This window comes from Balaenoptera ricei, chromosome 4 (genome assembly GCF_028023285.1).
Source record: "Balaenoptera ricei isolate mBalRic1 chromosome 4, mBalRic1.hap2, whole genome shotgun sequence".
Classification (NCBI taxonomy): domain Eukaryota; kingdom Metazoa; phylum Chordata; class Mammalia; order Artiodactyla; family Balaenopteridae; genus Balaenoptera; species Balaenoptera ricei.
Window position 1 is genome coordinate 135,573,159 of NC_082642.1, and position 27,991 is coordinate 135,601,149.

Here is a 27,991-nt window from a genome sequence, read left to right on the forward strand (position 1 = left end):
GAATGAAAAGGTACCTAAAATACTATTTTTATATATAAAATTTTCATATTAAAATATTGCTCAATAAATAAGAGGTGATATTATGAATTCCATTTACCTCTTAAATGTTATCTTTAGTAGTTTAGACTAACCTAAGAACTTTGTTAACCTTCTGTTGTTCTGACAGGTGAATTACATTAAACCATGTTTAACAAAGTCACACTCTAACGGTATATTTAAGTAGTCACATGTGGTAAAAGTTAGGGAGGGCTGTTTAGTAATTATGGGAAAAAAGATTTCCCAAATGAACCAAAATGATTAACCCTAGAAGACTAAAGTGTAATGATCTGCTTTATTTGACAAAGATGATAAACACTGCCTTAAGTTTTGCAAATTTAATGACCATAAAATAATTGACCATAACTTTCTTCAGCTTCTTCAAAGTGTGCATGCCCGGCAGGCCATAGGAAGGATGTGTAAGTTTAGAGTTCAGTTGTTTATGGGTACGTGTGACTTCATTCCTGTTCGTCCCATTTGCAGACACGGTAACTTGGAATAGTTCTTGAGAAGCTGTTCGATGGCAATGTGGCGGACATGGAGCTCTGAGGCCAAAGAATCTTTTTCTTGCACTTGGTGGGCTAACTCTTCAAAAACTTCTGAAAAGATTTAAAAAGTAGTTCCATTTTTAGTACACAGAAAGCTAATCTATGATTTATATTTCAAGTACTTTAAAATGAATGCACTGGGCAAATGTTTGCAATGAAAGTAGTTTGAAATCAAGGAAACGGTTGTGTTTTGATCATCCTAGGAAGTTGTATGCTTTGCATAGCCAACTGGAATACTGTTTTCCTTTTCTCCATCAAATGAAATTTGAGAGTCAAGCAGTGACTTAGAGATGCATAGCAGAAATGGCAGTTACAACTACCTCTGAGACACTTTTCTCAATCTGAACAGATCAACAGGTTCAATCAATTTCTAATATGACTTATGGACAGTAAAGTGCCCATTAGTACCCAGGTCTGGAACCCCCCTAAGAGGCTTTGGAATCAGACTACCGGAGTTTTGAATCCTTGTTCCGACTCTCATGAGTCTCAGGCAAGTAACTTAAACTATGTTTTTTTTTTTTTTTAAATAAATTTATTTATTTATTTATTTGTTTTTGGGTCTTCGTTGCTGCGCGCGGGCTTTCTCTAGTTTCGGTGAGCGCTTCGTTGCAGTGCTCAGGCTTCTCATTGCAGTGGCTTCTCTTGTTGCGGAGCGCGGCTCTAGGCGCACGGGCTTCAGTAGTTGTGGCACATGGGCTTAGCTGCTCCGCGGCATGTGGGATCTTCCCGGACCAGGGCTCGAACCCATGTCCCCTGCAATGGCAGGCGGATTCTTAACCACTGCGCCACCAGGGAAGTCCTAAACTATGTTTTAATTTCTTATACATAACCTCGATAATGAAAGTAAGCACCTCACAGGGTTATTGTGAGTATTAAATAAGATCATACTTGTAAAGTACTTACCGCAGAGTAAGTACTTGATAAATATAAGGTGCTATTATTATTATCTTATTATTCTGAGAGGGTGTGTGGTCAAGAAAGACTACTAGTTTTGGAGTTAAAAAGACAGGGGTTAGAATCCTTAATCTGTTACTGACTGAATGCATGATCTCTGTAAGCAACTAAAGCAACTGTAAGCAACTTAATGTCTCTGAAGCGCAGTTAGTTTCCTCGCCTAAATGGCAATCAATTGTAGGGAAAAAAAAAAAAAAAAAACAGTTGGGGACTGTGAACACTGTTTCAGCATCCTATTTGATGATGTTAACAAATTACTAGCCATTTTCTTTTAAAGATGTGATAGAGGTTGTGATTGCCTAAAAAATGATGTTATTTTTTTGAGAAAATCCTACACTATTTACGGACAAAACAAAACGTTGTCTGGGATTTGTTTTAAAATAATCCATGCTGGAGGTAGGGATGGGTCGAGGGGAATGGGTGCACGCAGAGATGAAGGAAAATGAGCTACGCTTTTGATTATAGTTGAAACTGGGAAAGATGGGTCAACGGTTCCACTATACTATTCTGATTACTTTTGTGTTTGGAAAATTTAATAATAATTAAAAAAAACAGGGCCAATACCACCTGCCTAAAAGAACTGCTAAGGAGCACACCTGCACAGTGCCTGGCACAATAGTAGGTAGTCAAAAACATGTTAGTAAGAGGTAGAGATTTAGTTGTTGTCTCCGTTTTCACCTAAAAAAGAACCTATTTCACCTGCAGTTCATAAAGAAGAATAAGAAGAATTCTTTTTGCTCTGGAAACTCTAACAGGTTCTAATCCCATAATTTAAATGCAGATGAAGCTAACGGGATTTTCTGTATCAAAATTTGCACATGTAAAAAGCACTGACACTGAGTCTTTACCCTGTATTTGTTGTCGGAGCTCTGCATTCAGTTGCTTTACCTCACCAAGAGTCATCGAATTCACTGAAACATGAAAATATATTCATTATTACCATGACAACCTGGGAAAAGAAGTTATCTACACCACCAACACAATATCCTATTTAAAAGAAATATTTGCACTTATCTTCCCACATAACATTCGGCAGGGCCCCAAGATTCATTCATTAACTCCTGAAGTGTTGAGTTTTCAAGTTCTGACCACAACCCACAGTTAGAAACATTTCACTCCCAGTCTACCTCCACCTGTAATAAAAGGTTCACTGAAAAATTCTTAGCATTAGGTCCAGTGGATTCTGATATTTCTCATTCTGTTTCAGTTTTTAAAAAGTGCTAGTCACTACCCATCAAGTTGATTTTGCTTAAGCACTACATGCTTCATGATGTGTAGCTTGAAAAACACTAAAGTGCTGTGGAAATAGTTTGAAAAATCAATTTGTCTACCTAGCTATATAACCTTAGATAATTCATGTGTAGAATCATGGAGTTTTATAAAAATATACCCAAGGGCCCTTCTAGCTCTAAGATCACTTGATTTTAAGTCAATTAAAATTATCTTAGCTCCTATGAGTTTTTGAAGAAATATATGCAGACTGAATCAGTCACTTTTTCCAAGTGCACACATTACCTTTGGCCTTTAGTGAAATGTCAGATTTCTGCTTTTGAAATGCCACCCCCAATTAGTCTTGTAGGGATTAGCAATGTGCCAGTGTGTGTTTGTCAATGGTTGAGGCTGTACTTCTAAACTATATGAACCCTTAACTTTCCAATTCACAGTTGTTGATTCCATTCCGTTAATAATTTAAAATCGCAATACAAATGATGGGACTGCAGAATTCCAATGGTTTAGGACATACTAAGGAATATTCCAAAGAAATGACGAAGAGTTTTAAGACATCTCATTTTTGCTAGGGTGAACCTGTCATTTAAATACTGTATTTACCAAATCTATAATATCACAGCAAAATTCTTGACACATCACATCTATAAAACATAAAAAAACCCAACAGAACTCCAACCTTTACCTTTTCTTCCTATTTTTACTTACATTCTTCTCTGCTGTAATGTGGATGCTGGGTATGGACATTAACCTCTGGATTAGAGACTGTCTCTTCTTTCTTCTGTTCCTGGTTGTGACTCTGAGGCCACAATTCACTATTGTGGCATAAAGTGGCACCTGAATCTTGTAACACAGCAAGCCCAAAGTCCGTATTTTCCCTCTGTTCCAATATTCTTTGTGTACAGTTTGAGAGGCCACCTGCATTTCCATCTATCCACTTTGCAGAATACTTTGGTACTTGGGACTCAAACTGTGGGAGTAACTTTTTATCTGGCTTATGCCTGAAATTAAACAGGTGATGCTGGGGATTTTTAGAACATTCGGAATCTGAATCCAGATCCTTATTTTGTGCATATTGTACAATCCAGTTTATCTTCTTACTCAAAATGGTTTTAACTTCTTCGTAAGTACTTTTTGAAAGCTTAGATCGAGGACAATCCTGGTTTGCAATCAAATGGTATTTTTCAAAGCAGTCTTTATGGCCCCTTAATGATTTGGTGTGCAAGAGATTAGATTTTGGTATTCCTAAAGAAAAAAAAGAAACAGAAGACTTGAGACAGTTTTGTTTTTTATAAGGTGCATTAAGAAATACAAATCTTAGTAAAACAGTCACTGATAATTTGTAAATCAGAGGAAAAATGCTGAAGAATATTGGTATTAATATAAAATACAGCCTAATAATTTATGCTTCAATTTAACTATTCAGTAAATTCTGAATAGCAGAAATATTAAATTCTTATGAATAGTAAAGCCTTTCTAAGGGCTTAATGATTCAATTTCAACCTTAGCCCAGAGGCATGTTGTTGCATAATATTAAAAAATACTACTGAACCAGCAGTTTACATTTACAGAATCTTGGCCTTGATATTATAGTGCTTTCTTCACTAATCCTCCTGAAGTACACACTTGCAAAAAATTTCTGTTATAGGCTCAGTAACAGAAATGCTTGACAATTTTTTTCCCAACAAAAAAACACAGTAAATCATGAACTTAAGTTATTAGTTATGTTTTTACTGGGGGAAGATAAACCAGAACCAGAAAAATACACATTAATAAAAGCCTCAAAAAGTCGATGAACTGTTTAATTTTTTGAGTAAGAAAAGCATCTAAAATGTTTTCACATGTTTGATACTTATTAAAACTTTATCAAGATAATTTTATCTCTAGAAGAAATGCATTACACACAATTATTACTCATATAGCAACACATTCAGTCTACCAAAATACAATAGCCAGTATAATTCTTCAACTCACAAGTGTTCATTATGCACCATAAATAATGGAAATATTCGTATTACATGTTTATATTTCCCAACTTTTTAGTACGGCTTAAGCATACTATCTCAATTGCTTTTTAAAATACAGAATACCTTTTCAAATACACAGCACACTTCGAAATATAGAATACATTCATACGTTTTCATAAGTTCAAACCATTTAAGGTCAAACAGCAGTGCTTTTATACTGAAACTGAAAACTGGAACTGAAAATTAATGCCTGACATAATTAAGCAGTCTGAATCTGCTTAGCTTTGAAAACAGAGTAAGTGGAGAGCCACTCAGGTGCTAGGTTAAAAAAAATGTTTTAGCTGACTCGTCAGAAAAAATTACATTCTGTATTCACCCCTTGTTTTAAAAATTGAAGTCGTAACAATTTTATTAACTGAACTGCAAACGCTGGCTAATACTAAGATAATGAAGTATTTGTACTTTTTTTTTTTTTTAATTTATTTATTTATTTATTGGCTGTGTTGGGTCTTCGTTTCTGTGCGAGGGCTTTCTCTAGTTGCGGCAAGTGGGGGCCACTCTTCATCATGGTGCGCGGGCCTCTTACTATCGCGGCCTCTCTTGTTGCGGAGCACAGGCTCCAGACGCGCAGGCTCAGTAGTTGTGGCTCACGGGCTTAGTTGCTCCGTGGCATGTGGGATCCTCCCAGACCAGGGCTCGAACCCGTGAACCCTGCATTGGCAGGCAGACTCTCAACCACTGCGCCACCAGGGAAGCCCCGAAGTATTTGTACTTTATCGGCATTAAATCAGGTATAAAAGTGCTTGTGAATACTAATTTGTTCCAAAATGACATAACATCAGCCAATGGTGGGTCCTGCTAAGACTGCCAAAACCAGTGCTAACTGGGCTGTCAGTTCCCTCACAAGTAAGCTATGGGGCGCACCTCCTAAACACTAACAGTTTAAGCAGACGAGAGCCAACGACTCTCACCAGGTAAATTCAACTATCTCAGCCTTGTTTCTTCCACTGAGTATAAAAACTTAAACAGAATTTCATACACGTTTTATTTACCCCTTTGGTACTTGTACTGCAACTGTGTGTGTATATATTTTTTACCAGTTATTGTCTGGTTGGGTCCAACTTCCAGCAGAATTAAAATATTTAAGCGCAAAACCTCACAGCTGTATTTCAAAACCTGGTAAATTAACATAAAAAGGAAGTTCACAAACCTTGATTAGAATGAAAATATTAAATGTATTGTTATTATGCATGTTTCTTATCATAAATAAGACAAAAAGGTAGTTAGTATCAATTATAGACAAAATAAGAAATACCTCCATTCTGCTGTTTGATTCTAATACTTACTGCTAGGCAGAGAGAACCTGATAGCTTGCTTACTTTACTAACTTTGGAAGATTCATCAAAGAGCTTCCTTACTCTTTATAAACTCTCCTAGGGCTCACTGCCCTAAGATGAGGCAGACAGCTAGCCAATCCCTGAAACAGTAAACAGTCTCATTCTCACTCGGTCCACCGCCACAGCACCAATCATGTAGCAATGATTTAGCTGAATCTGAACACTGTAAATTGTTTCTCCTTTACTATGTATGAAAGGAAATCCTTCAGCATATAAAAAGGGTTCTAAACTAGGCTACAGAAAGGCATTATTTTTTGCTGTTATATTTTGTTTTTTTGGGTTTTAAAAATTCTATTTGGAATGTTCAGAAATTGTATTAAAAAAAGATAAAAAATTATATGAAACAACAAATTTCCTGATGTACCCCAGAGCTTCAACAACAAATCAATATAATAGATGTTTATTTGAAGAATAATGTGGGCTTTTAAAGATATTTTTACCCAACGTTGCTTCTTAGTAATTCATGTAATATAACTTTTTGTCCTCCAGAAATAATTTTTTAACTTTTACTTAAATCCCCAAATGAATGCTTGGAACCCAGTAAGCACATGATTATATGCATATTGGTAATCTGCTGAGATAAACAGCAAGTCAGAGAACTACAATATTCAATTTACTGTGAAAGTACATAAATGTAAAATAAATTTCCGATTCAGACACTCAGGTGAAAAATCCCCTATAAAAGACATAAAAAAAGTCATGGCAGGAAGAGTTCTGAATGTGGGAAATATTTCTACTTAGATGTCCCATAGGCTCCTTAAATTCACCTTGCCTAAATGACACTCCTCTTCCTCCATTTTTACCACCCAAACCCAATCCTCTTCCTGAGTCTGGTACCACCACCTGCTCAAGGAAGAAACCTGGGTGTCCTCCTTGACAGTTCTTCCCTGCACCCCCATCCCAGATGTTTTACTGTCCATCTTAACAGATTTTGTTCCCCCTGAAGTCTAGCAGTACAGCATATTAAATCCTCCTTCACTCCATTACTACTCCCACTACATTATCTGGGTCTTCCTCACCATCCCGTCTAGTTCTCACTTCCTGTAAAGAAGGCTTTTCTAACCAGTAACGTCTGAGTTGATCACAGCAGATTTTACAATTGCTTCTTCACTGGCCTTTATCTCCTGCTAGAAGGTCAGTTCTGTGAGAAAGGGGACCATCTGTTTTATATGCATCCTTATTGTCCTAGTGCCTGGCACATAGCGAACACTCAAGAAAAATGAAATGAATAAAGGAAAATTAAAATTATATTAAAAAACAAACCTAAAACTTATTACCAGTTATTATTTGAGGTCTACTGCCATGAAGTTTTGCCCATCCTAGCAAGGTAACTAGGATGTGCAGATAGGCCAGGCTCTCAGAAGTTAAAGGCATCTTCCAGTGAAGTTACTCCTATGTTTATAGTTTAACGTGCCATTAGTCCCAAGAACTAATGAGTGGCACTGATACAGAAATGGCATTCCTGTGGCATCATTCAATCTGCCAAACAAAATCAGGAACTTCTACTCAATTACATATTTTTATTAGAAATGTACATACAGTGAATATACAAGAAGGCTATTTTATGTAAACTGAAGCTCATTCATCAGATCTGTACCTGTAACTTCTTTAGCTCACTAAACATTTAAAACTTGAATCAGTTTTAAAGTTCAATTTGAAAATGTTTGTCTTATAAAAATAGTTTAAAATATCCCATGCAGTAGCAGAAGAAACAAAAAATTTAATACACGGACTACTTCGTATACTTGAACAAATTACTTTTTAATCTAGAAAAGAATGTGAGTAGCCCACTTAATTTGTATCAGCAATATAGGTGTAATTGTATGAACTCCTGAAGTGATTTTGTTTTTTCCACTTTATCTGTTAGAATATAAGAGAAACAACCACTGCTATTATCAGAGATCCCAGTGAGTTTCCCAACTGACCTTACAATTTTAATTGTATTTACAAGTGTAAACAGCTCTGAGCACCATTTATTTCTTCAGCAGCTTTTGAAAGGGAATGAATCTAAATGCAATTAAATAAGTTGATACTTTTGAGAAACTAAGTTATTTCCAAACCAGTTCAACAAAAATTGCACTAAAACTTCCTTACTAATAAAAATTCTGAGGGCCAATATAATTGACATCTTAACTATCATAAAATCTTTAAAACATATCACAAAGATGTCCATGTAACTCTGTGTCTTGAGTTCATGATTATTAGAGAACCAAGACCTTACTTGGCAACTATAATTGCTAATATTTTTTAAAAGTATGTACTAGTTTCTTCTGGATAGAGGCTGTTTAGAAATTTATATAGGCAGTGCATTTCTTTTTTATTTATTTATTTATTTTTGGTTCTGGTGGGTCTTTGTTGGTGTGCGTGGGCTTTCTCTAGTTGCGGCGAGCGGGGGCTACTCTTCGTTGTGGTGCGAAGTCTTCTTATTGCAGTGGCTTCTCTTGTTGCTGAGCACGGGCTCTAGGCACGTGGGCTCAGTAGTTGTGGCACACGGGCTTAGTTGCTCCGCAGCATGTGGGATCTTCCTGTACCAGGGCTCGAACCCGTGTCCCCTGCATTGGCAGGCAGATTCTTAACCACTGCGCCACCAGGGAAGCCCCTAGGCAGTACGTTTCTGTATGAACAGTGGTATTTTAAAAAGTTAAGCTGTTTCTATTCAATAGTTTTCTTTTTAAAGTCTTCCCACTTTCATTTCTGATTTTGTTACACCATTCTCACATACTTTGAAAACCCTCCCACTAACCCATCTGGCATGCTATCCCCATTTTTATTCTTTAAATTCTTCTTTAGGATCAATTTGCTTTAAGAAAACTCAGTTAAACTCATAAAAGAGCAAGAGCCACTCAAATGTAGATCTTCCTGTCTACCTATCACTGTCACCCTTTTAAAATAAAGATATTTCCATGCATATATTTAATATGCCTATTGTAGTAACATAATTTTTCCTCTCACAGGATGATACTCCAAATGGCACTAAAAAATAGCCACAAAACCCAAAACACTTAAGAGTTCTATGACATGTCCCATTACCTTCTGCTTTTACCCCCAGCCTCTTGAAGAAGATCTTATTTATGATTTGGTGGTAATTAGGTAAGCTAAGCAATCTTTCCCTGATGGTTCCCTAGCTGGTCCTGTCAAACGGTACCATCTCTCAGCCGACTACACTGATGCTACATGCCTTTTATTTCACACGTTCTCAAATGTCATATCATCTGACTGACTGCCTCATGCATGTTTACTCTCTGTCAGTTAGCCTTCCTTCTGAATTTGACTACTATATTTCACTTCTCAAAGGACTGGCTTCATATAATTTGGTATTCCATAGGTAGAGCAAATATAATACAACCAATAGTTGGATGTAAAGCTGTAATACATGTTACCATATCAGTAGGAGGCTGGAAAGCTCTAAGGGAGTAAGCGCTTCGACTTTTACTACAAACTTAAAAGAACCAGAATTAGAGAACTGGCTGTATTCGTTTTCCAAATGGTGGGTTTGTGTGTTCTTTCTTAATTTTTAAATAAGACAAGATAATTTAGTTACGATTTAAGTTCCAGGTTGTTAACAGGCTGTGAAGAAATTTTAAGCACACTGCCTTTAGACATGACCAACGTTTGTGCAACCATTCACGCAGTACTGCTTCAAAATCTTTCTTATGGAGGCTCACATTTTGCCCAGAGTAAAGACTTTTCCAAGAGTTAAGGTGTTTTCTTTTTATGATGATCTTATCTTGGTTGCTAGGAAAGGGAGAACAAGCACCTGCATGTTTACGTGTTGCCCATATTAAGCCATGTTTATGTGCTTCTTTAAGTAAGTGTTAATTGTAAAGATGGAGGGAGAGCTAAACTTTGTTGTACTACGAATGGAAGGACTGAGCTGCTACGCCTTTGTTTTTGAGTATCAGGTTCCCATTTCTGGTAAAAGGAGTAGAGGAAAAGTTCTGTAAGTAGAGGTGGCACACCCACAGCCTGAAGTCTGGATCCGTACTGCAGCAAGTTAAGTTTAGCCTACAAGTGTTTTTTTTTTAAAAAAGATTCACTTACAATTTTCAGTTTCTTGGTTTCTCTTAAAAACAAAATCAGAAGATCTGACAGCAACTGGCTGGTAATGAGAAGCAGCTACTGCCTGAAAACTGGGTAAGTGCTCTCCAGTTCAAACAGTCCTTATCCTTCCTTTCGTGAGTGTGCAGGTACTTGTGACTTAGCAAGCTCTGCGGCCATGTTGGTTAGTGACTCTCATACTATACTCAGACTCTGTGACGACATAGGTCTGGATTGCTTCTGTGTAAATAATGGCTGTCCCAATGATGCTTTGACACCCAAAGCGACCAGGCTACTCTGCATTTGATGGTCAAGCAGCAGCCAAGCCATGATTCAAGAAGAGTTATTACGATTATATCTACCGCCAGTCACACACGCAGTGGGAGGATGCTCAGGTTGTCTATCCCGTCACTGACAAAAGGCAGATCAGCCCGAAGGTGGGAAGGCGAGGATGGAGAGTTGGAGCACCTACTTCCTTCCTGAAACCCACAATAGGACAGGCTTCTACCTCTTGGAAAATTTTACCAGTTGTCCTATGTGCCTTAGTGAGTACTATGATAAACAGTGCTCCTTTCCCCACCCCCTCATGCCACTTACAGTCTGCCGTATTCAAATACCCAACATAGTGTTTAAGAGTAATAGGTAATTGCTTATGTCCGCATTGGAAGCAGATGGAATTACTGGCAACTGTACTAAGCCGATATACAGATGGGTTCAGCAACTTGCTTTTTCCACATTTGTAGAATCACTGCCTTAAAGAAAGACATACCAACAGGTGGTCTTTAGACAGCATATTTCTGCTTAGGAGATGTTTATGCCATTTTAAAATTTTTGTGTGTGCTAAGAGGATTAAGCAGTTGGTCAAAGCAGCTTAATCCAATAAAGGAATTATAAGGGCAAATTTCAATCAGCAAAGTGTTCAGAGAGATGATGTTAAAAGATAAATCTCAACCTCAAATAACCAAGGTAGACACAGTAGAACTGAGTTCTTGTATTGATGGATGTATAAACTGCAAATGATTTGTCAAAAAGAAAACCTTTCTCAGTGAATTTTACTTTTTCATTATAATGGTTGGGAAATTGGGGAAACACACCTACATAACAACTGTTTATTACTAACAGGGTACAAAAAAATAACAATCCACACTCAATTCTGGTTTCAAACTTAGCTACCTGTTTTAACGAGAAAGGTCCAGTAGAACTCTCTGTGAAGACGGACACGTTCTCCATCTGTGCTATACAATACGATAGCCACTAGCTACATGTGGCTACTGAGCCTTTGATATGTAGCTAGTATGACCCAGGAACTAAAGTTTTAACTTTAATTAACTTAAATTTAAATAACCAAATTGTGGTTAGGTTACCATATTGGACAGGGCAGCTTGTCCATAGGTAATTGATGAAGTAAAAGGGTACTGGAAAAAAATATGAATGGAAGCTATCCATGGTCAGGATACTAAGCTCACAGCAGCACAGAATATAAAAAGCTAAAATTGTTTTTCTAGCACATTAAAATATATTATATTTAGACTATAATTTTTAAGTGGCACAAAGAATTAAAAGTTATATTATAAAAAATTTTAAGTCAATAATCCAGTTGACCCAAGTAACCCTCTACTTGTTCCATTTTTCTCCTAAATAAAACTTCCCTAAAAATAGGCAAGGTTAAAAAGATACACATTACCTAAACAAAAGACAGTCTGGAAAAAAGGCTTTCATAGTAACACCGGATGAAAGAGGATAAACCATTAAGACAAAGGAAATTTATGGGTTCAAAAGCAAGAAATGTGATAGCCATATGCACTCTGCCCTTTATCTCCTGAACTGCCTGCCATCTGCCCAGTTAAGGTTTTGACTGATTTATTTTCTTACAAATAAGAAAAACAAAATAAAAAGCTGTCCTGCAGCTATTTATAAAACATCTGTTTTGCATCTCAACTTCTCTGCTTATATTTGAATCACTGTTCCTGAAATTCTAGTTGACTATTCCTTATATAAATGCTTTATAGCAGTATCTATTAATTAGAGATTTACTAGCAAGTGAATTTGAAGGCATTTATAATTCAATTACTACTATAGGTAGTAAATGGTAAAAATTAAGACTGATGGGAAACAATCACTACTATTCACCAACCATTTGATTAGAAAAACTAAAGATTAAAAAAAGGCGATACCTGATGAATCATACTGCAAAATATTAAAAAAAAAATTGTGACTATGTATTATAATTGAATCATAGCAATTCTAGAGTAAAAAGAACTTTGATTAGAACAAAGGGTTTGGAGAACTAGTGTACAATAAAATCATTCCATGATGAAACAAAGTTTTAAAAATTATGGTCCAATGCAATGCAACCTTTTACAAAAATATCAGCATAGTAGAATTTTACCTATTGACACGAAAAAGATGTTTCTGATATATTAAATTAAAAGACTGGTTATAAATAGTATATATAGCCTGATTTCATTTTTTAAACACAATTTACCACGCACACATGCATACTCTACTGCAGAAAATAATTCAGGAAAACAACATACCAAAAATATTAAGAGATTATTGGTAGATAGGTGGGATTATAAATCTTAAAATTCTTCTTGCTTCCTGTATTTTGATTTTTCTGTAATAGGCATAGTTTGCTTTTTTAATGGGAAAAAAGACTTTATAATGGGAGAAAGAAAATCTTTTCTCATTTTAAATAGTGAAAATTTAAAACATTAAAAAAAATGCCCATAAAGAAACATTTTGGTTTGGGAAAGGAAATAGTGTTCCTTAGTCCGAGACAAATTAGGTTTTGTACTGTATGTTTCAATGAACTAAGTAAAACAAAAAATTTACAACTGAAATGGTAAAGATACACATACCTAAAATATCCCAATATTCTGATTTTTTTTTTTAAACTGAGAGTTTCCTTAGGCTAACAATGTATCTATCAAAGGATAACCTTCAAATGAAAGAAGTCCCCCTCCCCCAAAGTAAGATTATAACGACAGTATAGTTTTATCTGGCAATCCTTGTTGGAGGCCCGGAAGGCTTCAAAGGGAGTAAGGGAAAAAGACACTGATACATGAACAGAATTCATACTGTTGAAAGACACTGTGGGGAAAGGATTGGCTGGGCAGCTCCTATGTGAAGGAAATTACGGCAGCTAGAGCAGAAAAATCTACTGAAAGCCAAATCATAAAAAGGTAAACTCAGGATAAAGTCAAACCTCCTCAATGTACATAAAGAAATGAATTATTCTGGCAATGGAGGAGTTGTTCAATATACAAACAAATCATAGTAATCTTTTCAGTAGAATTTCATCTTTTCAGATGAGATGAAAACAAAACCCTTCTATATTTCAATTTAAATCAACACGAACATTTGCATCACATACTATATTTACCAAAGAGCTCCTACATTCATCATCTTTCTGTGATCCTCGCAGCAGCACTGTGAACATAGGCAACAGTGTAATTTATCATCACCTCTATTTAATACATGTGCTCCAAAAGTTAAGCTGTTGCATACTAGGAGGAAGAAGTCAATGGTTCAAGACAGAGGGAACTAGATAAACAAAAGTGTGCAAGTGAGAAAGAAATGGAGGAAAAGAGAGGAAGGGAGAGAGAGCATGCACAAATGATTGGCTTGTAGAGTGCCTTTGAAGGGTAATGAAAGATCAAGGTAGACAGTTAAGCAGATACCTGGTCATGAAATGTCCTACGTGTCATGTTAGGGAGTTAACAGCCTAACCAGAAGAAAATAGTAAGGAATCGAAGAGTTCTAGGAAAATGAACAGCATGATCAGATTTGCATTTTAAAGACCTTTCTGGTGATACTGAGAGAGAACTAGGGGTGTGCAGTAGTGATGGGGAAAGGGGGATAAAGTCTATGAAACTGATTAAGTGGGTCTTGAAGGAGTATTGGTGAGAAGGAATAGAGGCCTGGTCAAAGGTGTAGCAGTGGGAATGAAAAGTCAGGAACAGATTGGGGAGAATCAACAGGACTCAGGGACAGACTGCATGGAGAGGGTGGGTGGGAGGGAAGCAGTGAGGGAACAGGGTAGGGTTGCTGCAAGGCCACAGGCCAATTTGCCTTTGAGAACTGAAAAACCATCCCTGCCAGGGTGCATGGCTTGAAAAGCAGAGCTTAGGTAAGATTTCAGCCATAATTCATCACTGCATCTACACAACTTTATATGGACAGTCCTGAAGAAACTGGAACCATTCATTCGCTAAGGGCAGTTTCTCAAAGTTTGGTCCTGAAACCACCTGCATAAGAGTCAGCTGGGATTTTTATTAAAATGCAAATTCCTAGACTCAACTGTAGACCTACTGAAACAAAATTTCTGGGGTGTAGGGCCTGGAATTCCATGTGAACCAAAGATGAAGGAAATAAAAATGCATGTGTATATGGAAATAAGGAGAGAAATTTAGTTTGAGAAACTTAAATTCAAGACAGCTGTAGAATATCTAAATGGAGAGGTCCAGCAGGTGGTTGGATATATATTGACAGGTCTGGTGCTTAAAAGGCAGATTTGGCCTGTGATATGTTTGTGGAGTTCCATTAGCTTACAGAGGTATAGCTGAAGCCAATGCAGTGAAAGAAACAGATGAGTGCAATATGAGAAAAAAAGAAAGACAAGGACAGAATTCAATGAAACACTAGTATTTCAGGGACCTGTAATAAGCAGTGACCCTAGGAAGAAAAGAGGGCAGAAATAAGAGGCCCGAGATATTTTATCACAGAACCCAGGGAGCTGAGTGTTTCAAAAAAGAGGGAAATGTTAAATGTCAGATTTTGAAAACGGCAGGAACATGAACCTATTTATTGTGTTGATAACTAGGAAGTCACTGGTGAAAGCAAAGGAGGTATGCCCGTTACAGGGGCACGGAAGATTAATTTGGGAGGAGAGACAGAGGGAGACAATGCATGAACACCACTCTTTCAAGAACTATGGCTTAAGGGAAAGAGAGGAAAGCTTTTTCCCTTGATTTTTTCTTTTTTTTAGACATGGGCGACATGAGCATTTCTGCCATTCTAATCATCTTTTTGGTCAATCTGCCAGGTTACGACGGAGAAGATAACTGTAGGTAGGCAAGATGATGTGTCAGTATATGATAAAACAAATGAAGGAGAGGATAAATGAATGAAGAGTGGGTGGTAGAAAAGAGAGACAGAATGTAAGAAGCATGAAATTAAATTGTTCTGTAATTAGTCTCTACTGAGAATTGTGATATTTTCTTTCCGCAGATACTTATGACTGCTGTTTCATTTGGTTAGTAAATACACTGGTAATCTAAGGCTGAGTTTTCTGGAGAACTGTCTGATTTACTATATAGGAATTATATTTTATTATATTGTATTTATTCTACTTTGTAGTAGAAATATAGCCAAATTGTTGATTGACATTGAATTGAAACTTGATTGTTGATATATTGAAATTTGGTCAAGATTATGAAGGATACTTTAATACTAAATAACAGAAATGTGCTCAGGGCAAATACTAGGAACAGTGTTAGTGAGGAAGTAGTAAGAATACAAAACCTTTAAAATCTTTCCCAACACTTAAAGATACTAAAGATCCTCTTTAATATTTGAAGATAAAAATCTAGAAGTATGAATAAAAGAGGACTTCATGTTAATTTTGAAACACTTCCCCTCCAATAACAACAAACTTCAACATGTGAACTCTGTTTTCAAAACAGACTAGGAATTATCATTCACTAAATTCATTGTAGATATTATTCCACCAGTTATCATGAGTTTTAGATATTAAAGATGTCATTTAAGTATATCTGTATAACACTTTAGAGGTTGGAAGGCGTTTTTACTGTCTATTAAATTTAATCTCCACATTATATAGGAAATAAACACTAAGTGTGAATTTTAAATAAGGTAATACATGGAAAAATGTATCAGCGATTGAATTTATTCTTCATAAAAGGCAAATAATCCTATATCGCCTTCCAGTGTACCATATAACTTATTCTAATGTCTTTGCCGTCCTCTCATGTAAGCTTCACAAGTTTATGTTTGTTTTGTTAACTGCCTTATCCTTAGCTACCAGAACAATTTCTGGCACACAGCAGTTGCTCAATTAATATTTACTTAATCAATGTGTATAAAAATTGCTATGAACATAGCTTTAACTCTGAGATTCAGATTTTGATGGGTACACACAAGCCATTATTTTGCCTTACTGTTATACAGTTGAGACAGTAATGCCAAAAAGCTAACAGAAATAGATACACTAGTTTAAAATTTTTTGTAAATAAACAGACACTGTTCCCCTTTATTACAAACTATAAATCCAAGCCTCAGTGTTTAATGGGTTTATTCCCCTTTTCTAAATCCTAATGTGTGCCAAACTGGATTAGAATAATTTAAATCCACTCTAACTAGAACTATAGTTGATAACATTTTGATAATTCTGCAATGTTACTTAGCCACTTTGATTTCAATCATTTATATATTTTGCATGTAACACCTTATCTGAAATTCACAATGTTAATATCCTTTATAATATGGAGATTAAATTTAAGATGCTGTAAAAGCACCTTTGAACATCTACAGTGCCTTATAAAGTTATGTTGTCTTACCACCTGTTTCTTCTCTCTCTTTCTGGAAAAGTGTTCCAGGCGACTACCGGGGCAGATGAGCAAAAGGGAGATAGCGTGCTAATTCCAGGATTGGTGCTAATCTTTTCACTGTTGTTTGCACTGTCTGCCTCCACTTACTTAGAACCCTATTCCCTCTTCAGAGGAAGACTAATCAGGATAAGTATGTTAGCCTCTATTACTTGAATGGTTGGAAGGACGGAGAGCAGTGTTAGAAGAACTGCCTCATCACCAGCTGACACCTGTATGATTCTGTAGCAAGTGTCAGTGTACAGCTCAACTTCCTTGTCCCTTCTAGGCAGGGACTAGCAAGACTGTCATGTGTGTGCCTCTTCTTCCTAGTTCTTTCCTCCTCTCTGATAATCATCAATCTAAGCCAAGAGTTCTAAAAGACCACATTTTCTTGACATACTATTTAGATTGTAATCTATATGGAGATTGCATCATCCCACTCTATTAGGTCATGAGAAATGTCTATTTTTGGATATTCCACCAAATGTGTATTAATCAAATAATATCATAGGTAGAAATAACTTTTAAAAAGCAAGCATTTCTTGGGACCCAAATTTTGTTCCTTGCTTGAACATTCACATTTGTGTAATTCATCTGTAACTTTGCCTGAAAGTTACTTAATATCTCCTAGATTCTTAAGAGTTCACGTAATTTTTTTTGGAAGGAGAAATGATTTAGGCACTTGGACTTTTTGGAATCAGATACCTTAGGTTTGGACTTCCACGCTGTGTGATTTTGGACTAGTTTCCCAGACTCTCTACTCATTTCCCTCATTCATCAAATTGGGATAACCTAGCACCTAGCTCATATAGTTGTATTAAGAACGAAATAATGCATGTAACACAGAATACCTGACAAACAATACCTGACTATTATTTAGGTAAGTCACTTACCTAAAAGTGTAAATCAACTGTCAGAAGTATCTGACAGTTGGACTAGCTTCTCCCAACTAGAGAGTGATTATTTCACTTCTTCCAGAGTAGAGAGAGAAACTTATCTTTGTCTTCTTTCTTCACAGGCATTATTTTGCATGCAACAGAAAAATTACTCTTTATTTCTGGGAAGCTAATTTCTCTTTATTAACTCTCCAGTAACAGTTATTCAAATTATTTCAGTCATGAAAAGTGTATCCCTTTTCTGAGAATAGATATTAATATTTTTGACCTAAGTATTAAAAGATTTTCAATCTAGATTTAATTTGTTACCGTATAACTCATAAAACATTTCTTTTCATCTTTGTCAACACACTGGAAGGAATGAATTATGAATTTGAATCAGAATGTCATTTTTATCTAACAAATCCTTTATTTATAATTATGATGTTTCTATTAATAAGATATTCTGGGTTGTATATTGTTTCTTTGTTTTCAACTTTAAATCACTGATTTAAAGAACATACTTTTATTATTACTGATTTAAAAAGCACTCTGGATCATCAAATGCCTTGGGGGTCATCATAATGAGCAAACATCACTATGCTGAGGTGTTCTGAATAACAAGAGTTGCAGTGTGTAAATGAATGCAGAAACTCCCACTCTAAACACAGCTCTGTTTAAGACTTCTTGCTCTGTGTTTGGAGAAAAATACTATGTCTGTTTTCTATCTTCCTGATTGAAAAAGATAACCAGATATCACTCTTAGTATTATTTGCTACATTTTTCTTCTGAATATGATACAAAGTTCTTCTATTAGTAAGATTTGTAAAACTTTTAGGAGACTCCAGAAAGATCTCAGGCAATTCTGTGAAAGAGCAGAAAAATAGCAGAAGAGTTTCACTGTGGGCCAGTTTAAGGGAAAAATATAAAAAAAGACAGTTCTCTCAAGTTTCCTTTAGACTGATTCACTCATCAATCACATACTCATTCATAACTTCTTGTCAGTCCTTGTACTACTGCTGATAATATACTAGTAAATAAAAGACTCTAATCCATGTCTTTATGCAATTAGAAATGGGGGAGGGGTGGCGCATTAAACAAACACACAAGCAAATAGTTACAGCAACAAATTATGGCAAGTGCCATGAAGGAAAGGGCGCTATGAGGACAAGCAGGTTGGGGCTGACAGCGGTGGCAGGGGCGGGAGGAAGTGCTAGGGCAGGGAAGGCCGCTTTGAGAAGCACCTTTCCAAGCGCCACGGCAGGCAGGTTCTTTCCTGTGGCGCCGCCTCGCACGCATTTTTGCCAGGCATGTAAGTCTGTACCTTCTCCACAGTGCGCTTCCAACCCCAACGCTTCTGATTGCAGGGGTGGAGGGGAATTCACTTATTTAATTTACTCATTCATTTCGAAAGGAGATACACGTGGTACAGGAATAATAGTTTAACTTTAGACATGTAGTCGGAAGTACTTACAGGCTATACAAGTGAAGATGTCTACAAACTAGTTGCATATATAGATGTGTAGCTTGGGGGTGGGGAGAAAGAGGTAGGAGGAGATCTGCTAGTTATCAACACATTAAAGGCCATGAAAGCCCAGACAGAGCGACCATGGAAGGTCTAGGACAGAGCATGCCAACATAAACAACAACAACAACAAAAAAGACACTACAAAGATTATCAGGACTAATCAGAGGCATTAGGAAAACCAATAAGTGAATGCCATCAACATAGCAGGGCTGGTCTGCAAATTAAAACTTAAAATATGGCAAAGGTCAATGTCCATTTCTCACAGTGGTTACAACTGCTCTGACACCAGAGACCTGATCTGAATCCCTTCTGTGTCAATTACTATCCATATGATTTTAGGGTAACTTTATTTGACCTCAGGACCTTCATTTTGGCACATATAATTGAGGGTACTACTATTTACCTCTTAGTCCTGATGAGAGACCTCTATAAACATTAGCTGCAATAAATGCTCCATTATGCTTAAAAATCAGTTGGTAAAGTAAGGGTTTACAACCATCCTAGTCACTTCTACAAGCATTTTAGCCATATACTGTATCACTAAATAGGAGAAAATAAATATTAATCATTTCCTATTTAAAACATACATGGGCATATACCTGTAGCTGAACTGACAGAATAGTAATATACACAGTGGGAATTCCCTGGAGGTCCAGTGGTTAGGGCTCCGCGTTTCCACTGAAGGGGGGCACAGGTCGATCCCTGGTCAGGGAACTAAGATCCCGCGTGCTGAGTGGCATGTCCGCCCCTACCCCCCAAAAAAAACAAAACCAGAAGTAACTTGCCTATGGTCTCACAGCTACTAAATGTGGATTCAAATCCAGGGAGTCAGGCTCTGGAGTGAGTGACCCACCAGGAGTTTTTGGACCTCAGTGGCACAGAATTAGGAACCTGTGCTCCTAATCACCACGCTACAATTACTCTGCAGCTTCATTGTGAGCATCAAGGGCAAACAAATAAATCTGAGCTCCACTGCTTATACTGCCAAGTATTCTTGGAACAAATGTCAGCAACTGGAGTTCAGCCTTTTGAATTAGATTCTGGCACAATAATTTCAAGATTAAGAAATAAAAATATAAAACTGCTCTTACTGGTAACATTTGAGAACCAGTATGACACAATAAACTTAGGTATCTTGCCAAGAAAACCCAACTAGTAAGTGGCAGGGTCAAGATTCAAGGTCTGAGTCCAAGGCCCACATGCTTAATCACTAGAGCAGAAGTGAAGCAGTAGCAGATGTATCCAGCTGTAGAAAAGCAATCTTCCCTGTAAAGGTATGAGGAAGGTGGAATTACCATGTTAGTCTATCATGTACAGAGGATGGGAGAAAGCAGGAAGTAGTTTTCCTAAGTTTATAATATCTAACATACCTATAATGAGCAGTAGCATTAATCATCACATTTTATGTACCGAGATGGGTCAGAAACTTGAAAATTCTTGTAAGCTTTTTGGCAACAAGTTCACATGAGATCTGGCTGCATGCCTATCCTCAGAATACAATGCCTCATTCTGTAAAAATCCCTTCTAGTTCAAACTCCTGGGTTAGAAGAATCACCAGAGCATTCCTTGTTGGTCTTAGTTTTAGCTCAAATAGTTTGTCTTCAATGTGGTAACCTTTAATTACTAGAAAGGCCTCTCTATGGCCGATTTTGCTAGGTGCATACTCAATGTCCTTTGTCCCTTTCTTTGGAAAACACTGATTTTATTTGGAGCAGCTTCTCTTGAAAGGGCAGTGGAATGTATAAGAAATTGTTAGGTGGGACTTTAGGAAAAGCTCCTTTTTAGATGCAGGAGAGAATGCTAACATGTATCTTTTGTCAGATGTCCTTTCTTTTCTGTCTGAGAATAAGGAAGCAATGGCTGGAGTTCTAGCATCCACCCTGGCTCATGAGATGACTGACAATGGCAAATATGTGTTAAGGAAAGTGGATTAGAAAAACAGAAGCAGCTTGAGTCTTTCTGATCATGGAGCTACCATACCAACTCCAGATTCAACTTCTTTTAATACAAGACATATAAATATCCATTCCATTTTATTTCATCATTATTATTTGGATTTTCTATTACATACAGCCAGACCTAACTCCTAATGGAATATACCATTCCAACTGAAATTCATGTACGATCTCAATTTTAAATTCATCCTAGACTTTAAAATTAGAAAGCTTAAAGTTAAAAGGAGAAAAAGTTGGGAGTAACTAAAAAGAGGCCACCATTATTAGGACTGGGATAAAAATCTGGAACCTGGCTCCTCAGATGTGGGTTGTGAGTTAAGTCACAAGTCTTTACCAGATGTTGTTAGCCTAGTTTTATTTTTAAAAATATTCTATAATTTAAAGTTATCACCAATTAAACCTACATTTCACTTCTATCCCTCCCTACTCCTGTCCAAATAATGAGATTTTACTATCAGAGCCATTTAAAAAGTGTTCAGATTTATTTAAAATGGAATTAAAAGGCAGTTAAAGAAAAAAAAAATTAACCTCTCATCTGTATTTCTAAGTATATCAAAGATAGCCAAGCTAAAGTTCAAAAGGTATATTAGGCTTTATATTTAAAAGTGCTCTTTTAGTTAATAGCAAGGCATGATGTTTGTCATTACGGGAAACAAGAGAAAGAGGTTAATGCCAGATTGAGTTAGCAAATACAGTCTCCTTATCACAAGTAAATTGGTGGGCTTTTACTTAAGTGGAAAGATGCTGATGTGCCAGAAGCAAGTCAAAGGAAGAGCTGTTGACAGGCTTTGAGTAGTTAATAATCAGTCTTGACTTCCAAGCTAAGTCAAGATTTAATATTGAGATTCAAACTGCTTCCTGACTACTGACCATGTGAACCATGTTTTGGTCAAAGACACAGAGAATCAAGGAAGAATGAGATTAAAAGTGAGCATTGGGGGCTTCCCTGGTGGCGCAGTGGTTGAGAATCTGCCTGCCAATGCAGGGGACACAGGTTCGAGCCCTGGTCTGGGAAGATCCCACATGCCGCAGAGCGGCTGGGCCCGTGAGCCACAATTACTGAGCCTGCGCGTCTGGAGCCTGTGCTCCGCAACAAGAGAGGCCGCGATGGTGAGAGGCCCGCGCACCACGATGAAGAGAGGCCCCCACTTGCCGCAACTAGAGAAAGCCCTCGCACAGAAATTAAGACCCAACACAGCCATAAATAAATAAATAAATAAATAATTTAAAAAAAAAAAAAGTGAGCATTGGGTTCACCGGTGCCTTAACCAACAGAAAATACCTATAGACTTTTCTGGCTGGAAAGATTACTAAGGATCTGCATTAGGGTCTGTTTCTAGAAAAGTTCCTGGGAAGTTCAACAAATTAGAGGAGGATGAAGTCTGAGATGGATTTTACAGTGCAAGATGGACTAGTAAGCATTAAAAATGCTTCCTAATCAACTAGCAAAATCAACTCACACTGAAAACTTTGGCATAAGAGGAACTGATCTTGTCTTATAAAAAAGTTTCTCTCTGTAGAATAGAAAGGAAGTCAATTATTAAAGGAAGGTAAAAATACTAATTATTTGCACCGTATTTTGGTACAAAATGAAAACTGACAGTAGGAAGTAATAGATTGGAGCCCTAGATCTCTCTCCCATCCCCCACCTGTAGTTTCATTTCTGACTTTCTTATATTACAGTTGAGTTTCATTACTGGCTCCTGACCACTCTGGGCTACCTTCCTCCCAGACTTAATAGCCTAGGGATTGGTAGTCAGTAAATAACTTTAGAGATTTTAGCACCATGAACCATGAGGCATATTAATGCATTTGATCATACATGCATATAGTGTCTTAGTGTCAAGGACAGGCCATCAGTATTAAGAAGTTTAAGCATCTATCTCCTAATCCTAGAAGTAGACAAGTAATTCTAATGGTGAATTATAAGTGCCCCCCAATCAATCTCCTTAAAGTGCATTTCTTAGGTCCTTGAAGTATATCACCTATGGGTTGAAAGTATATGAAATGTAGGTACTCGTTTACTTTTAAGTACTGTAAAGTGACAGAAAGAAAGGCAACTTAGAGCCAAGCTCAGAATATGAAATCTCTCCTACAAGATTAGACTGTCTTTTGTTTATCTAGCCTCTTAGCTGAAAAAAGAATAGAAGGCTTTAGAGCAAACTCAGCAATTAGAAAGCTAAGAAACCAAGTAACAGAAACATTACCATACTACAAAAAAGTTATACCAAAAACAGTAAAGTTAAATGTCATATTTTTTTAAAGTCCCTCTTATCTATTTATTGACTGGCACTGTGCTGAGAGTTTGGTAGGGGAAAGAAAACTTCAAAAACATTTTAAAAGGTTTACTGACATAGACAAAGAATATGTTATTTTTCAGGCATGTGATTACTTTATTATCACTTTTTTCCACTGATTTTTTAAAAACCTGTATACTGATATAAACGAAATTTTGAGAAAGTCAGGGTTCTCATTTCCCTCCTTTCCCCCTAAAATTCCTAATACTTAGAAAAAAATCTCATGATATTAAAATGGTTATACGCACAAGCTCATCACTGTAGTGAATATAAAATGTATTTGTGAGATCCAGGAATTGACTTCAGATAAATTGAGAAGAAAATTCTAAAGTAATTTTTCTTGTGAAGATTTAATTGGCATTTAAAAATATAAAACCTTGAGTGTACAAAGAATATAGAGGGAAACAGTTCTAATACAAATTGAGAATTATTTTCGTCTTTTAAGTTAAAGACAACTCTTATTTCAACACGTAGGGCTTATGACAAGCTTATATACTGAGATAAATGTTATCAGAGATGAAATATTTATAAGATAGTACCTGAGGAATACTTGTGTATTCTCTATACAATGATGAAGAACCAGTTAAAAGGCATTAAAAACAGGCTAGAAAAGCAAATATGAAAGTTTACATTTTGGTAGAAAAATCCTATCACAGCATGAACAACACTAATGATTTAGCAGGAAGCACTGATAAGGAAAAGTTGGCTGACCGAATATCAAGGAGAGCAATTAGGACTCAGGAAAACAGGTTTCTAATATTAGCCCTATCAACTAAAATAACTACTGACAGTAGATCAATGGAATTAAAATCACATATACTAGAACTAGATTGGCAGGCTTCAAAGCCCAGCACTGTCATTCATTGCTGAGCAACTTCAAAGTGCATTTTTTAGGTCTTGAAGGTTAGACTCCATCAACTTTAAAATGGATAATAGTAGCCATCCCAGAGCTATTTTGAGCTGAATAAGATAATCCATGTAAGGTGCTTAGTACAATGCCTGGCACATAACAACAGCTTGCCATCACTGCTAGAGCAACCTTGAACAGTCCAACTACCTGGTTGTCAGTTTTCCTCAATGTAAATACAGATTTGGCTGAGTCATTTGTAATGCCTTTGCCCATCTAAAACTAAAATCTACAATGTAAAAGAATATATAGGGCCAACTCTATTTCTAAAGAACATACATTTATATCTTTCACTCTAGCATGATTAAGGACATGGTAATTTAAGTGCTACAGAAGAATCATGTTTTTAAGTCATCCCTTTGAAATTAGTTATAATGCTACATTTACTAAAGCCACAGTTTTATGCGTTCTATGCAACCCACAGGAAATCCATGATCTTCCATCTATTATCATGTTTAGCAACTACAGTTCTGAGAGTACAATGGCAAAACTGTCAAAACCAATATGATCTTAAATGGAAAATGAATGTCATATAATTAACTCTACATGTTTTTAGTAGTCTACTTATGGTTATAATTTTGACTTTTACTACAGAGTATCTAAATATATTAATTTGGTGCCTACAACAATTTCTGAAAAACAAGTCTTAATAGGAATCTCAAGGTAGATAATCCTATTTTTTTTTTAATGGCACGAACATTTGATATTTCCTATTTAATAAATAGAACAAGTAGAGATAATACAAATTAATCTAAAGATCTAACAAAATCTCTCTACTGAAATGTTACAATTCAAAATTCAAATGGCAGGCCAACTTTTTTTACTGCCAGAATATTAAGATTCTTTTTTAGTGTGACTCAAATATTAAAAAAAAAAATCAGAATTTATCATGGTAACATCAAGATTAAGGAAACATATCCCACATGTTTCTCAGGGACAAACTACTGATACCCACAGACACATTAACTGTGCGCCAACCCAAATACTTTAATAGAGATTTTTTTTTAAGTATTTGGAGAACTCTTTTTCGTATACTCTTAAAGATACTACTGAGAAATTTTAAAAGCCTTTTTAGTTTAAAAAAATTATTAAAGGTGTGTGTGATCATTGAAAAGAGGTTATCTAAAAATTTTAAAATGTGTTGCAGATAATAAGATAGCACTGGGGAAAAAAGTTATAGCTCACCTCAGTTAGGTACTAGCACGGTAGGCCAAAAGAATAAAATTACATTCGCCTATCAATGTAAATGTTTGGTTATGTTATTTCATAATATTAAAACAAAACAAAACACACACACATGTGTTAAAATCTGACAACTTAATAAGCTCTCAAACCAGCAAAGTTTACTAGTCAATACTCATTCCTCATTTTTATATTAGTAAAATTGGGATTAATGCCGTGGGAGTTAAAAAAAAAAAAAGTTTCTCTTAAATTCATAGCTGTGCTACCTTCAGTTTCATTTCCAGAAACCCTTATCTTTAACAGATCTCCACTTCATACTTGACACAATTTACAATCATTCAAGAAATTTTAGTTTTACCTTGTAACTAGTTCAGCATAAAGTAGTTCTGTAAAGTTCACGCCATAAAATTAATCTACACTGTGTCCTTACCATCAATATTTAGCTCAAAACAAACGTGGCAGAAGGAGAGTGTTTCTTTGTCTGTTCCCAGTTTACAAACACTGCAGATGTTGTCATCATTCAAATCAATGCTTACAAATTGCTCCTCTTCGTTCATAGTGCCCCTATTAAGAAACAGAAAAAGAAAGTTACACAATTTCAAGAACTTGCCATTACGGCAATATTAGGAACTTCTAGGAAGACAGAAGGATGCTGTTCAGGTTATCTAATGCAACAGCCCCATCAAACAAGCACTGCCACACTTGTACTTCAATATTATACTTTTATTGTGCAAAGACACAAAGCTAGTAAAACTTAAAGCCTAGCCGTAAGTGACACTACGCCTAAGCGCCTTTTTTGGTCCTGTGTTTTATTTAGTGGAGGGGCTCTGACGGAAAGCAGTTTTCGGGTATTCTAGCCCACCCCCATCCCCGACCAGGTGTAGAAGGAGCTTAGCAGCGACACCTATTCAGCTACCGGGGTCTGTCAACCTACTTAACGCTGTTAAAGGTAGGACGAACGATCTGCTCGGGACACTGCTTTGCTAACTTCATTGTGGGAACCTTAGATGCGTTTCGCTAGCTCGGCGTAGCGAGGTTTCCTATTCGAGATCCGGGGCAGGAAAATGCACATGGAAAAGTGAACACTAGGGATGGGGGCCCGGCCGTTTACAAAGCATCCTCATGGAAGGTCGGGCAGCGGCTCCGCTGTGCGGCCCGGGCACGGCCGGAGGCGGGGTGGCCAAGGCAGGCTGGGGATCCCGGAGCCCGGCCGGCGGGAGCGCCGCGTCCCCTCGCCCCGGGCTTCCTCCCACCCAGGAAGAAGGCGTTCGAGGGCCACGGCAGCTGGTCCATCTGGACTCAGCGCCTCTGGGAGCCGGGTCCCCGGCGTTGGGGGCGCGCGCTTGCCCCTCAGGGTGCCGCGGACCCGTATCATTCTCTCCGACCGTCCGTCGGGGCAGCCCGCGCGGAACAGCGCCAGGGGCCGCGGGGCTCAGAGTGCAAAGGCGGCGGGACCGAGGGGGTGGGGACCGGGGCGCAAGCAGTCGTGGGCAGGGGAGCTGGGGCTTTACCGTCCGCTTCGTGCGCCGCCGCAGCCGATCCGCGCGGCTCAGGGTCCTCCACTATTGTTTCCGGCCGCAGCGCAGGCGGCCGCCGCGGAGAAGGCTGCTGTGCGCCGGCCCCGCCCCCTCCCGCCGGTGCCATCCCTCGGAGGCTCTGGGGGGGCTGGGGGACGGCGCGGCTGATGGCGAAGCGGCGCGCTCGCTCGGCGGCCGCGGGCACCGCCGCTCCCCTGCTGCACCGACGCCGCGGCCTCAACTCGGATTTTCTCTTGATTCCGCGCCTCTTGGCCGGGGTCTCTTGCTGTTCTGTGGAAGGTAGCTCCTCACACGCCCCCTCCTCTAGGCAAGTAGATAGAGGAGTCCGTTACCACCTCCCCCTTCAGCGTAGTGGAAACTACTGCCCCCGGGCGGGGGCCGCAGGGGGCGGGGGCAGAAAAGTGACGAGTGGATGGGTGAGAGGGCCAGAGATGCGTGGGTGGAACTTCGTGTGAAATCGGTAGACTGAAGCAAAATAGTATCATTGAACTTTGAGTTAGGTGCCAGTTGAAGTATTTAATGAGGGAAAAGTTCGTTTTTAAGTTTCATAATTTAGGGATAATCTTAAATACAGAAGCTTATTTTTTACAGATTGTCTTAGAAATGGGGCGCCCCTCCCCTGTAATATGGCGCATTCCTTACACGCCCACGAGTCTACTCCCGGAGCCCCACCTCTTACTTTAGGTCCTGCCTCTTTAAAAAGATGATCTCTTTTTGCCCACTTTGCTTGACGTTTTAAACCATTTTTTTTAAGGTTATAATTCATGTAACACTTTCACTTACATTTTCTATTGTAATCCTCAAAACAGCCAGAGAAGAGAAACGAAAAGAGTTCTCTTCTTTTGCATTCGAAAAATGACTAACCCAGATTATCTATTGGTTAGAAACAGAGCTGGGACTTGAACCCAAGGCTGCTGACGTAAAATCGCTG

General features: G+C 37.6%; 1 protein-coding gene across 2 annotated transcripts; it reads right to left on the reverse strand.

Moving 5' to 3' along the window:
* Positions 1-61: 61 nt before the first annotated feature.
* On the reverse strand, positions 62-27,392 carry C4H21orf91 (chromosome 4 C21orf91 homolog). Of its 2 annotated transcripts, XM_059921385.1 has the most exons (5): positions 27,034-27,392; positions 25,953-26,086; positions 3,474-4,010; positions 2,387-2,449; positions 62-635 (listed from the first exon to the last, which is right to left on the reverse strand). In XM_059921385.1, the coding sequence occupies exons 2-5, from the start codon at positions 26,077-26,079 to the stop codon at positions 469-471; spliced, it is 894 nt and encodes a 297-aa protein (XP_059777368.1). In that variant the 5' UTR covers positions 26,080-26,086; positions 27,034-27,392; the 3' UTR covers positions 62-468. The 2 variants fall into 2 exon arrangements, with proteins under 2 accessions (XP_059777368.1, XP_059777369.1); XM_059921386.1 differs by lacking the exon at positions 27,034-27,392 and having other exon boundaries at positions 25,953-26,093.
* Positions 27,393-27,991: the final 599 nt, after the last annotated feature.